This window comes from Trichomonas vaginalis, chromosome II (assembly GCF_026262505.1).
Source record: "Trichomonas vaginalis G3 chromosome II, whole genome shotgun sequence".
NCBI lineage: Eukaryota > Parabasalia > Trichomonadida > Trichomonadidae > Trichomonas > Trichomonas vaginalis.
This window is the reverse complement of record NC_067204.1, coordinates 1,617,269-1,629,968: the sequence shown is the minus strand read 5'-3', so window position 1 is coordinate 1,629,968 and position 12,700 is coordinate 1,617,269. Positions and strand designations below refer to the sequence as shown.

At 29.5% G+C, this 12,700-nt stretch overlaps 4 protein-coding genes across 4 annotated transcripts, besides 1 other annotated feature; all 4 read left to right on the top strand.

Moving 5' to 3' along the window:
- Positions 1-480: 480 nt before the first annotated feature.
- On the top strand, positions 481-1,137 carry TVAGG3_0467170 (uncharacterized protein; the record flags this gene model as incomplete). The annotated part of the gene is made up of 1 exon (XM_051235326.1): positions 481-1,137. One exon carries the CDS (start codon positions 481-483, stop codon positions 1,135-1,137), a length of 657 nt encoding a protein of 218 aa, XP_051093150.1.
- Positions 1,138-3,519: 2,382 nt separating this feature from the next.
- On the top strand, positions 3,520-4,176 carry TVAGG3_0467160 (uncharacterized protein; the record flags this gene model as incomplete). Its single annotated transcript, XM_051235325.1, has 1 exon — positions 3,520-4,176. The coding sequence occupies one exon, from the start codon at positions 3,520-3,522 to the stop codon at positions 4,174-4,176; it is 657 nt and encodes a 218-aa protein (XP_051093149.1).
- A 1,100-nt stretch (positions 4,177-5,276) lies between these two features.
- Positions 5,277-6,836: a mobile genetic element.
- A 1,288-nt stretch (positions 6,837-8,124) lies between these two features.
- Positions 8,125-8,781, top strand: TVAGG3_0467140 (uncharacterized protein; the record flags this gene model as incomplete). The annotated part of the gene is made up of 1 exon (XM_051235324.1): positions 8,125-8,781. The coding sequence occupies one exon, from the start codon at positions 8,125-8,127 to the stop codon at positions 8,779-8,781; it is 657 nt and encodes a 218-aa protein (XP_051093148.1).
- A 2,380-nt stretch (positions 8,782-11,161) lies between these two features.
- TVAGG3_0467130 (uncharacterized protein) lies at positions 11,162-11,818 on the top strand (the record flags this gene model as incomplete). The annotated part of the gene is made up of 1 exon (XM_051235323.1): positions 11,162-11,818. The coding sequence occupies one exon, from the start codon at positions 11,162-11,164 to the stop codon at positions 11,816-11,818; it is 657 nt and encodes a 218-aa protein (XP_051093147.1).
- Between the last annotated feature and the right edge of the window lie 882 nt (positions 11,819-12,700).

Sequence of the window (12,700 nt, the reverse complement as noted above, 5' to 3'; positions counted from 1 at the left end):
GATTTTAATTATTCTTATTATCAACCAACATTTCAATACAAAGTTATAAATTACACAACAGACCATCTTTATTTCTCACCGACATTATACATTTTGTTCAGAAGTAAATCTCCGAATACAGTTGCAACAATCAAAATTTCACAAAGTTTTTCTTATGATACATACAGTGCTTATGATAAGGACAAGCTCGAATATCTTTGCAACCAATCAATTTCTTTTGGATCCCAGCCAAAATACAAAATATTCGGAATTCAAAAGTTATTAATTGGCAGAAATCAAACAAAACTTAATTTTTATAAGGAACAATACGTAGTATTTACTGATTATCGCAACATTTCCGGAGAAGCAAGAACTTCAGAAGTATCTTTAGAAATTCTTGGAAATACACAATATTCAGCAATTTATTTCGCTCACACAGGTACAATTACATTAGAATCCTCCAGTGACGAACCTATTCCATGTAATTTTGTTGTTTTTAATTTGAATTATTATGATTGCACTTCGATTATCACAAATGTAAGGTCTAATTACAAATTCACTTCTCAGGACACAGCTCATACATGTGTTGTTACTGCTTTCACAAATGGAACAGTTCATTTCGAAGATGGTGATATTTATGATGTCTATGGAAAAATAAATAGAGCTAATATTATTGTTGAAAAACCTTTTCTAACAATAACTAATTCTAAACACGATTACTTATTTTTTTATCATGCTGGCGACAAATATAATACATCATATTTAATCAAAGGAAATAATTCAACTCATAGATCTCTTATCATTTTTGATAATTCGTATCATGAAATAAATTCATCAGAACCAGTTGAACAAAAATCAGATGATCATAATTATTCTGATGATGATAGTGATGAAGGACTAAGTGAAGGTGCTGTTTTGGAAATTATTATTGGAGCAGCAGTTGGAGCAGGTCTCATTGCTGTCGCTGCTTACTTATGTTATAGACACAGAAAATTCAGAGCTGAAAATCCAATTAATCAAAGCCTTGTTGATAAAACCGAAAAAGATTTACCTTTAGAAGAAACGAACAGCAATCCATATCCTAATGAATATAAAGCACCAGCATATAATCCAAAGCAAGAACAATCAAATACTTATTTCGAGAATCCTTATGAATAACTATTTTTTTTATATATTGTTTATGAACGAATCTTTAAAGATTTATAATGTTTTTTTTATTACAATTCTTATTACTCCCATAAGATTGAGCGTGTGAAAATAAGTTTATAACAACATTATCAACATTTTAGGCATCTCAATTATTAAGAAACATAAAGTATTTAGTAATATTGAATCAAATTTTATTATATAGGATGGGAGATAATTTTAATTGATAACAATAAGACTATCATTACCATCAAGCATTGCAATTCCTCTTTTATGTCTTAAAAAAAAAGAAAAAAGAGAGGAAACACAATCAATAATTCATGAACATTTCATTGATAATAGAAGTTGTCTATTAGAAGAAGTATCTAATAAATCCGAACCATTACCTTTAGAAGAGGTTCAAATAAATCCATATTTAATCGAAACAAAAGAAATACCAAATTATTCACAAAAATCGAAATCATTATTCGATAATCCTTATGAATAATTCGTGTCAGCTTTCATATGCTTTTATTGACTTTTCTTTTTATTCTGTAATTAAAATTTAATTGACAAAATTTATGCTTTAAACTGCGAATCAAAAGGCGGACCTATCAATTTTTGAATAGTTTACATTTCTAATGCTAACGGTGCCTTCACTGAGAGCGAGAGAAAATTATTAAATATTAGAGCTCAAATAAGCTTCACGTGCAATAGGTAGCAAATCAGCTTCTATTTATGCTTAAATTTCTGGTTTGAAGCTTGTATTAAATTTCGAAATCTTAAATTTTGAAGTTAGACCCGAAAAAATCGTATCAGTTCATCCTATATTTATATCTGTTTTATGATCCTTTGTTGTTATATCGAATTAGAGCAAATAGCTTGTGCGGTCCAAAAGGTGTACCTGGCAGAAATCGACTTTTTGAGAGAAACTCATATAATTAATTGTATGACTTCTCTCAAAAAGTTGAAGGTAGGTACGCCTTTTGACTCGCAGTTTATATCCATGAACATCAAATTAATTGAAACATGTTTACTAAGATAATATTGTCTCTTCTTGGTGGTAATATAGTTTCAACATCAAACAAACTAAATATAAAATTATGTATTTTGAGATTTGGACTTTACAAGGAATTCTCAATAGCAAAATGTTGTATTTCTGAAGCATTAATTTTTACAAATCCATGGTTATTCGCACACGTATTAATTTCAATCACTCATAATCCTTTTCTAATCCAATTTCTCTTTTTTGGATAGTAGCTTAGATGCATAAGGCAATTACGACCTTCTTCATTTTTGTTCTTGAGGACTGATTCATGAAGTATTGACCCATTCTGATACAAAAATTTTGGATCCACTTTTATTTTATTTTTAAAATTTTAAAAATAATACATTAAAAGAATTATCCAATAAACTAAAATGATTTGACAATCTGACTGTGTAAAATATTCAAAATTCATTCTGAATAGATCCGCTTTCAAATTAAAATCATTGTGAATGTCCTGGTTTTACTATACAATCACCAATGGTATAATTAACAGAACAGGAGATTATTTAATTGACATTGGTTCATATGGTCAAGATATTACTTTTTCATTTGCAGATAACAAATCATTTAGTTATTATTTTATTCTACAAGATACATATATGAGCGATTACTTGCGTATTAACTATGAATCATGCACAAGCAAAATATGGAAAATCACAGAGCCAACTTTTAATTTTAAATCAACAAACACGTATTATAATTATAAAGTAAGATTTTGTGTAGTTTCTTTTCCAAATTACTGCGATTCCATAGAATTTCTATCCGAATCGAACGATCTAGCTTTCAATTATTCAAATAAAAAATATGAAATCAATAAGAATTACTGCTCAGTTTACTTAGATCCAACAGATGTTAGATTGAACATAAGCACATCTTCGGATGATTACGATTTTAATTATTCTTATTATCAACCAACATTTCAATACAAAGTTATAAATTACACAACAGACCATCTTTATTTCTCACCGACATTATACATTTTGTTCAGAAGTAAATCTCCGAATACAGTTGCAACAATCAAAATTTCACAAAGTTTTTCTTATGATACATACAGTGCTTATGATAAGGACAAGCTCGAATATCTTTGCAACCAATCAATTTCTTTTGGATCCCAGCCAAAATACAAAATATTCGGAATTCAAAAGTTATTAATTGGCAGAAATCAAACAAAACTTAATTTTTATAAGGAACAATACGTAGTATTTACTGATTATCGCAACATTTCCGGAGAAGCAAGAACTTCAGAAGTATCTTTAGAAATTCTTGGAAATACACAATATTCAGCAATTTATTTCGCTCACACAGGTACAATTACATTAGAATCCTCCAGTGACGAACCTATTCCATGTAATTTTGTTGTTTTTAATTTGAATTATTATGATTGCACTTCGATTATCACAAATGTAAGGTCTAATTACAAATTCACTTCTCAGGACACAGCTCATACATGTGTTGTTACTGCTTTCACAAATGGAACAGTTCATTTCGAAGATGGTGATATTTATGATGTCTATGGAAAAATAAATAGAGCTAATATTATTGTTGAAAAACCTTTTCTAACAATAACTAATTCTAAACACGATTACTTATTTTTTTATCATGCTGGCGACAAATATAATACATCATATTTAATCAAAGGAAATAATTCAACTCATAGATCTCTTATCATTTTTGATAATTCGTATCATGAAATAAATTCATCAGAACCAGTTGAACAAAAATCAGATGATCATAATTATTCTGATGATGATAGTGATGAAGGACTAAGTGAAGGTGCTGTTTTGGAAATTATTATTGGAGCAGCAGTTGGAGCAGGTCTCATTGCTGTCGCTGCTTACTTATGTTATAGACACAGAAAATTCAGAGCTGAAAATCCAATTAATCAAAGCCTTGTTGATAAAACCGAAAAAGATTTACCTTTAGAAGAAACGAACAGCAATCCATATCCTAATGAATATAAAGCACCAGCATATAATCCAAAGCAAGAACAATCAAATACTTATTTCGAGAATCCTTATGAATAACTATTTTTTTATATATTGTTTATGAACGAATCTTTAAAGATTTATAATGTTTTTTTTATTACAATTCTTATTACTCCCATAAGATTGAGCGTGTGAAAATAAGTTTATAACAACATTATCAACATTTTAGGCATCTCAATTATTAAGAAACATAAAGTATTTAGTAATATTGAATCAAATTTTATTATATAGGATGGGAGATAATTTTAATTGATAACAATAAGACTATCATTACCATCAAGCATTGCAATTCCTCTTTTATGTCTTAAAAAAAAAGAAAAAGAGAGGAAACACAATCAATAATTCATGAACATTTCATTGATAATAGAAGTTGTCTATTAGAAGAAGTATCTAATAAATCCGAACCATTACCTTTAGAAGAGGTTCAAATAAATCCATATTTAATCGAAACAAAAGAAATACCAAATTATTCACAAAAATCGAAATCATTATTCGATAATCCTTATGAATAATTCGTGTCAGCTTTCATATGCTTTTATTGACTTTTCTTTTTATTCTGTAATTAAAATTTAATTGACAAAATTTATGCTTTAAACTGCGAATCAAAAGGCGGACCTATCAATTTTTGAATAGTTTACATTTCTAATGCTAACGGTGCCTTCACTGAGAGCGAGAGAAAATTATTAAATATTAGAGCTCAAATAAGCTTCACGTGCAATAGGTAGCAAATCAGCTTCTATTTATGCTTAAATTTCTGGTTTGAAGCTTGTATTAAATTTCGAAATCTTAAATTTTGAAGTTAGACCCGAAAAAATCGTATCAGTTCATCCTATATTTATATCTGTTTTATGATCCTTTGTTGTTATATCGAATTAGAGCAAATAGCTTGTGCGGTCCAAAAGGTGTACCTGGCAGAAATCGACTTTTTGAGAGAAACTCATATAATTAATTGTATGACTTCTCTCAAAAAGTTGAAGGTAGGTACGCCTTTTGACTCGCAGTTTATATCCAAGAACATCAAATTAATTGAAACATGTTTACTAAGATAATATTGTCTCTTCTTGGTGGTAATATAGTTTCAACATCAAACAAACTAAATATAAAATTATGTATTTTGAGATTTGGACTTTACAAGGAATTATAGATCCAAGGTGATCTGATTTTTGCATCCCTGGGATGGACGATACACCCAAAGTGTCACCTTTTTTTGGGATAACATGAATTTTAAATATCATGAGAGTTCTGCAAACCATATGCCACAATATCTATTCAGCCTGACTTCTTGTATATATGAGTTAGACTTCTTAAATATTGTGCTTGGGGCGATATAAGCATTTCCGAGATTACCATCGTGCTCTATAGTATGCTACTTCTCCCTGGTTCTAGCTCAGTTCCAAGGATATTGGCGTTCAAGGATTTGGCAAGGTCCTTCCGAAGTCTCTCATTCGATGAGAGATTTCGGAAGAATCTTGCCTTAAAGTACTCCAACTCTTGTTCTTTTGTTCCTAAATAGTGAGAAAAGTTATTTGACTACTTAAGGTAGAGATTATCCGAGGTCCCTCATTTGATGAGAGGCCTCGGATAATCTCTTCCTTAAAATTGTTACACTTGTAGTCCATGAGAGTGTAAGTATACATTGATAGGACAGCTTTCTTCTGAAGTCTTAGATTTGATGAGAACCTCAGAAGAAAACTGTCCTATTTTATAGTAAAAGGAGTTTCAGGAGCTCCAAAGCTCCCTTTCGTAAGGATTAGGAGCTTTGGAGCTCCTGGTTCGTAGATGTGTTTCGCATCTTTCATCAGCAAAGGACATTTACCATCTGGGACTCTGTTGATGGAGACTCAGGAGCTCCAAAGCTCCCTTTAGTAAGGATTAGAAGTTTTGAAGCTCCTGGTTCGTAGACGTGTTTCGCATCTTTCATCAGAAGAGGCCCAAATGCTAAATAGCCTCTGCTGATGAGCTTCAGGAGCTCAAGGCTCCCTCTCGTAACGATTAGGAGCTTTGTAGCTCCTGAAGGTAAGGTAGGATTGCTCTGATCTCTAATCAGTAGATGCCATGCCTCATTATGAACTCTACTGACAAGAGATCAAGAGCTCCAAGGACTCCTTTTTAGTTAGTGGCGTGATCACTTAGTATACGTTTTGAATAAATTGAATTTTTTTTAGAATTTAGTATTTTTTATAGACATCACATGTATATTATAAATACATAAATATATTCTTTAATTCAAAAAATTCAATTCGGTTTTGGGATGGGTATCCCAGCCCCAAGTATTCAATTTTATTCAATTTTTAAAGAATTTTGGGTTGGGATGCCCAGACCAAAACAAGCTTTATATTTTGATGTGTAGATACGTATGTGTGCATCATTGTTGTGTTATATATTATGTTTTTAATGAAAAAAAAATCTGATTCAAAAAAAATTATCACTAATTAGTTGATAATATAAAGAAAAATAGATAAATTGTATGTTTTGAGAGTATTTATCCACATTCACTCATATGAATTTCATTAAATAGTGTCTTTTTTAGTCCCAAATTTATTTTGAATTATTGAAATCAAAGAAAAAAAAATCAGAAAAATTTCTCGAAATTTTTATTTCAAAAAAAATTTGGATTTTATATTGAAAACTGACACTGGGAGGACGATAGGGCTGGGATTGGAGATACCCCCCTCACTTGGGAAAAATACGGATCTATACAAGGAATTCTCAATAGCAAAATGTTGTATTTCTGAAGCATTAATTTTTACAAATCCATGGTTATTCGCACACGTATTAATTTCAATCACTCATAATCCTTTTCTAATCCAATTTCTCTTTTTTGGATAGTAGCTTAGATGCATAAGGCAATTACGACCTTCTTCATTTTTGTTCTTGAGGACTGATTCATGAAGTATTGACCCATTCTGATACAAAAATTTTGGATCCACTTTTATTTTATTTTTAAAATTTTAAAAATAATACATTAAAAGAATTATCCAATAAACTAAAATGATTTGACAATCTGACTGTGTAAAATATTCAAAATTCATTCTGAATAGATCCGCTTTCAAATTAAAATCATTGTGAATGTCCTGGTTTTACTATACAATCACCAATGGTATAATTAACAGAACAGGAGATTATTTAATTGACATTGGTTCATATGGTCAAGATATTACTTTTTCATTTGCAGATAACAAATCATTTAGTTATTATTTTATTCTACAAGATACATATATGAGCGATTACTTGCGTATTAACTATGAATCATGCACAAGCAAAATATGGAAAATCACAGAGCCAACTTTTAATTTTAAATCAACAAACACGTATTATAATTATAAAGTAAGATTTTGTGTAGTTTCTTTTCCAAATTACTGCGATTCCATAGAATTTCTATCCGAATCGAACGATCTAGCTTTCAATTATTCAAATAAAAAATATGAAATCAATAAGAATTACTGCTCAGTTTACTTAGATCCAACAGATGTTAGATTGAACATAAGCACATCTTCGGATGATTACGATTTTAATTATTCTTATTATCAACCAACATTTCAATACAAAGTTATAAATTACACAACAGACCATCTTTATTTCTCACCGACATTATACATTTTGTTCAGAAGTAAATCTCCGAATACAGTTGCAACAATCAAAATTTCACAAAGTTTTTCTTATGATACATACAGTGCTTATGATAAGGACAAGCTCGAATATCTTTGCAACCAATCAATTTCTTTTGGATCCCAGCCAAAATACAAAATATTCGGAATTCAAAAGTTATTAATTGGCAGAAATCAAACAAAACTTAATTTTTATAAGGAACAATACGTAGTATTTACTGATTATCGCAACATTTCCGGAGAAGCAAGAACTTCAGAAGTATCTTTAGAAATTCTTGGAAATACACAATATTCAGCAATTTATTTCGCTCACACAGGTACAATTACATTAGAATCCTCCAGTGACGAACCTATTCCATGTAATTTTGTTGTTTTTAATTTGAATTATTATGATTGCACTTCGATTATCACAAATGTAAGGTCTAATTACAAATTCACTTCTCAGGACACAGCTCATACATGTGTTGTTACTGCTTTCACAAATGGAACAGTTCATTTCGAAGATGGTGATATTTATGATGTCTATGGAAAAATAAATAGAGCTAATATTATTGTTGAAAAACCTTTTCTAACAATAACTAATTCTAAACACGATTACTTATTTTTTTATCATGCTGGCGACAAATATAATACATCATATTTAATCAAAGGAAATAATTCAACTCATAGATCTCTTATCATTTTTGATAATTCGTATCATGAAATAAATTCATCAGAACCAGTTGAACAAAAATCAGATGATCATAATTATTCTGATGATGATAGTGATGAAGGACTAAGTGAAGGTGCTGTTTTGGAAATTATTATTGGAGCAGCAGTTGGAGCAGGTCTCATTGCTGTCGCTGCTTACTTATGTTATAGACACAGAAAATTCAGAGCTGAAAATCCAATTAATCAAAGCCTTGTTGATAAAACCGAAAAAGATTTACCTTTAGAAGAAACGAACAGCAATCCATATCCTAATGAATATAAAGCACCAGCATATAATCCAAAGCAAGAACAATCAAATACTTATTTCGAGAATCCTTATGAATAACTATTTTTTTTATATATTGTTTATGAACGAATCTTTAAAGATTTATAATGTTTTTTTTATTACAATTCTTATTACTCCCATAAGATTGAGCGTGTGAAAATAAGTTTATAACAACATTATCAACATTTTAGGCATCTCAATTATTAAGAAACATAAAGTATTTAGTAATATTGAATCAAATTTTATTATATAGGATGGGAGATAATTTTAATTGATAACAATAAGACTATCATTACCATCAAGCATTGCAATTCCTCTTTTATGTCTTAAAAAAAAAGAAAAAAGAGAGGAAACACAATCAATAATTCATGAACATTTCATTGATAATAGAAGTTGTCTATTAGAAGAAGTATCTAATAAATCCGAACCATTACCTTTAGAAGAGGTTCAAATAAATCCATATTTAATCGAAACAAAAGAAATACCAAATTATTCACAAAAATCGAAATCATTATTCGATAATCCTTATGAATAATTCGTGTCAGCTTTCATATGCTTTTATTGACTTTTCTTTTTATTCTGTAATTAAAATTTAATTGACAAAATTTATGCTTTAAACTGCGAATCAAAAGGCGGACCTATCAATTTTTGAATAGTTTACATTTCTAATGCTAACGGTGCCTTCACTGAGAGCGAGAGAAAATTATTAAATATTAGAGCTCAAATAAGCTTCACGTGCAATAGGTAGCAAATCAGCTTCTATTTATGCTTAAATTTCTGGTTTGAAGCTTGTATTAAATTTCGAAATCTTAAATTTTGAAGTTAGACCCGAAAAAATCGTATCAGTTCATCCTATATTTATATCTGTTTTATGATCCTTTGTTGTTATATCGAATTAGAGCAAATAGCTTGTGCGGTCCAAAAGGTGTACCTGGCAGAAATCGACTTTTTGAGAGAAACTCATATAATTAATTGTATGACTTCTCTCAAAAAGTTGAAGGTAGGTACGCCTTTTGACTCGCAGTTTATATCCAGAACATCAAATTAATTGAAACATGTTTACTAAGATAATATTGTCTCTTCTTGGTGGTAATATAGTTTCAACATCAAACAAACTAAATATAAAATTATGTATTTTGAGATTTGGACTTTACAAGGAATTCTCAATAGCAAAATGTTGTATTTCTGAAGCATTAATTTTTACAAATCCATGGTTATTCGCACACGTATTAATTTCAATCACTCATAATCCTTTTCTAATCCAATTTCTCTTTTTTGGATAGTAGCTTAGATGCATAAGGCAATTACGACCTTCTTCATTTTTGTTCTTGAGGACTGATTCATGAATATTGACCCATTCTGATACAAAAATTTTGGATCCACTTTTATTTTATTTTTAAAATTTTAAAAATAATACATTAAAAGAATTATCCAATAAACTAAAATGATTTGACAATCTGACTGTGTAAAATATTCAAAATTCATTCTGAATAGATCCGCTTTCAAATTAAAATCATTGTGAATGTCCTGGTTTTACTATACAATCACCAATGGTATAATTAACAGAACAGGAGATTATTTAATTGACATTGGTTCATATGGTCAAGATATTACTTTTTCATTTGCAGATAACAAATCATTTAGTTATTATTTTATTCTACAAGATACATATATGAGCGATTACTTGCGTATTAACTATGAATCATGCACAAGCAAAATATGGAAAATCACAGAGCCAACTTTTAATTTTAAATCAACAAACACGTATTATAATTATAAAGTAAGATTTTGTGTAGTTTCTTTTCCAAATTACTGCGATTCCATAGAATTTCTATCCGAATCGAACGATCTAGCTTTCAATTATTCAAATAAAAAATATGAAATCAATAAGAATTACTGCTCAGTTTACTTAGATCCAACAGATGTTAGATTGAACATAAGCACATCTTCGGATGATTACGATTTTAATTATTCTTATTATCAACCAACATTTCAATACAAAGTTATAAATTACACAACAGACCATCTTTATTTCTCACCGACATTATACATTTTGTTCAGAAGTAAATCTCCGAATACAGTTGCAACAATCAAAATTTCACAAAGTTTTTCTTATGATACATACAGTGCTTATGATAAGGACAAGCTCGAATATCTTTGCAACCAATCAATTTCTTTTGGATCCCAGCCAAAATACAAAATATTCGGAATTCAAAAGTTATTAATTGGCAGAAATCAAACAAAACTTAATTTTTATAAGGAACAATACGTAGTATTTACTGATTATCGCAACATTTCCGGAGAAGCAAGAACTTCAGAAGTATCTTTAGAAATTCTTGGAAATACACAATATTCAGCAATTTATTTCGCTCACACAGGTACAATTACATTAGAATCCTCCAGTGACGAACCTATTCCATGTAATTTTGTTGTTTTTAATTTGAATTATTATGATTGCACTTCGATTATCACAAATGTAAGGTCTAATTACAAATTCACTTCTCAGGACACAGCTCATACATGTGTTGTTACTGCTTTCACAAATGGAACAGTTCATTTCGAAGATGGTGATATTTATGATGTCTATGGAAAAATAAATAGAGCTAATATTATTGTTGAAAAACCTTTTCTAACAATAACTAATTCTAAACACGATTACTTATTTTTTTATCATGCTGGCGACAAATATAATACATCATATTTAATCAAAGGAAATAATTCAACTCATAGATCTCTTATCATTTTTGATAATTCGTATCATGAAATAAATTCATCAGAACCAGTTGAACAAAAATCAGATGATCATAATTATTCTGATGATGATAGTGATGAAGGACTAAGTGAAGGTGCTGTTTTGGAAATTATTATTGGAGCAGCAGTTGGAGCAGGTCTCATTGCTGTCGCTGCTTACTTATGTTATAGACACAGAAAATTCAGAGCTGAAAATCCAATTAATCAAAGCCTTGTTGATAAAACCGAAAAAGATTTACCTTTAGAAGAAACGAACAGCAATCCATATCCTAATGAATATAAAGCACCAGCATATAATCCAAAGCAAGAACAATCAAATACTTATTTCGAGAATCCTTATGAATAACTATTTTTTTTATATATTGTTTATGAACGAATCTTTAAAGATTTATAATGTTTTTTTTATTACAATTCTTATTACTCCCATAAGATTGAGCGTGTGAAAATAAGTTTATAACAACATTATCAACATTTTAGGCATCTCAATTATTAAGAAACATAAAGTATTTAGTAATATTGAATCAAATTTTATTATATAGGATGGGAGATAATTTTAATTGATAACAATAAGACTATCATTACCATCAAGCATTGCAATTCCTCTTTTATGTCTTAAAAAAAAAGAAAAAAGAGAGGAAACACAATCAATAATTCATGAACATTTCATTGATAATAGAAGTTGTCTATTAGAAGAAGTATCTAATAAATCCGAACCATTACCTTTAGAAGAGGTTCAAATAAATCCATATTTAATCGAAACAAAAGAAATACCAAATTATTCACAAAAATCGAAATCATTATTCGATAATCCTTATGAATAATTCGTGTCAGCTTTCATATGCTTTTATTGACTTTTCTTTTTATTCTGTAATTAAAATTTAATTGACAAAATTTATGCTTTAAACTGCGAATCAAAAGGCGGACCTATCAATTTTTGAATAGTTTACATTTCTAATGCTAACGGTGCCTTCACTGAGAGCGAGAGAAAATTATTAAATATTAGAGCTCAAATAAGCTTCACGTGCAATAGGTAGCAAATCAGCTTCTATTTATGCTTAAATTTCTGGTTTGAAGCTTGTATTAAATTTCGAAATCTTAAATTTTGAAGTTAGACCCGAAAAAATCGTATCAGTTCATCCTATATTTATATCTGTTTTATGATCCTTTGTTGTTATATCGAATTAGAGCAAATAGCTTGTGCGGTCCAAAAGGTGTACCTGGCAGAAAT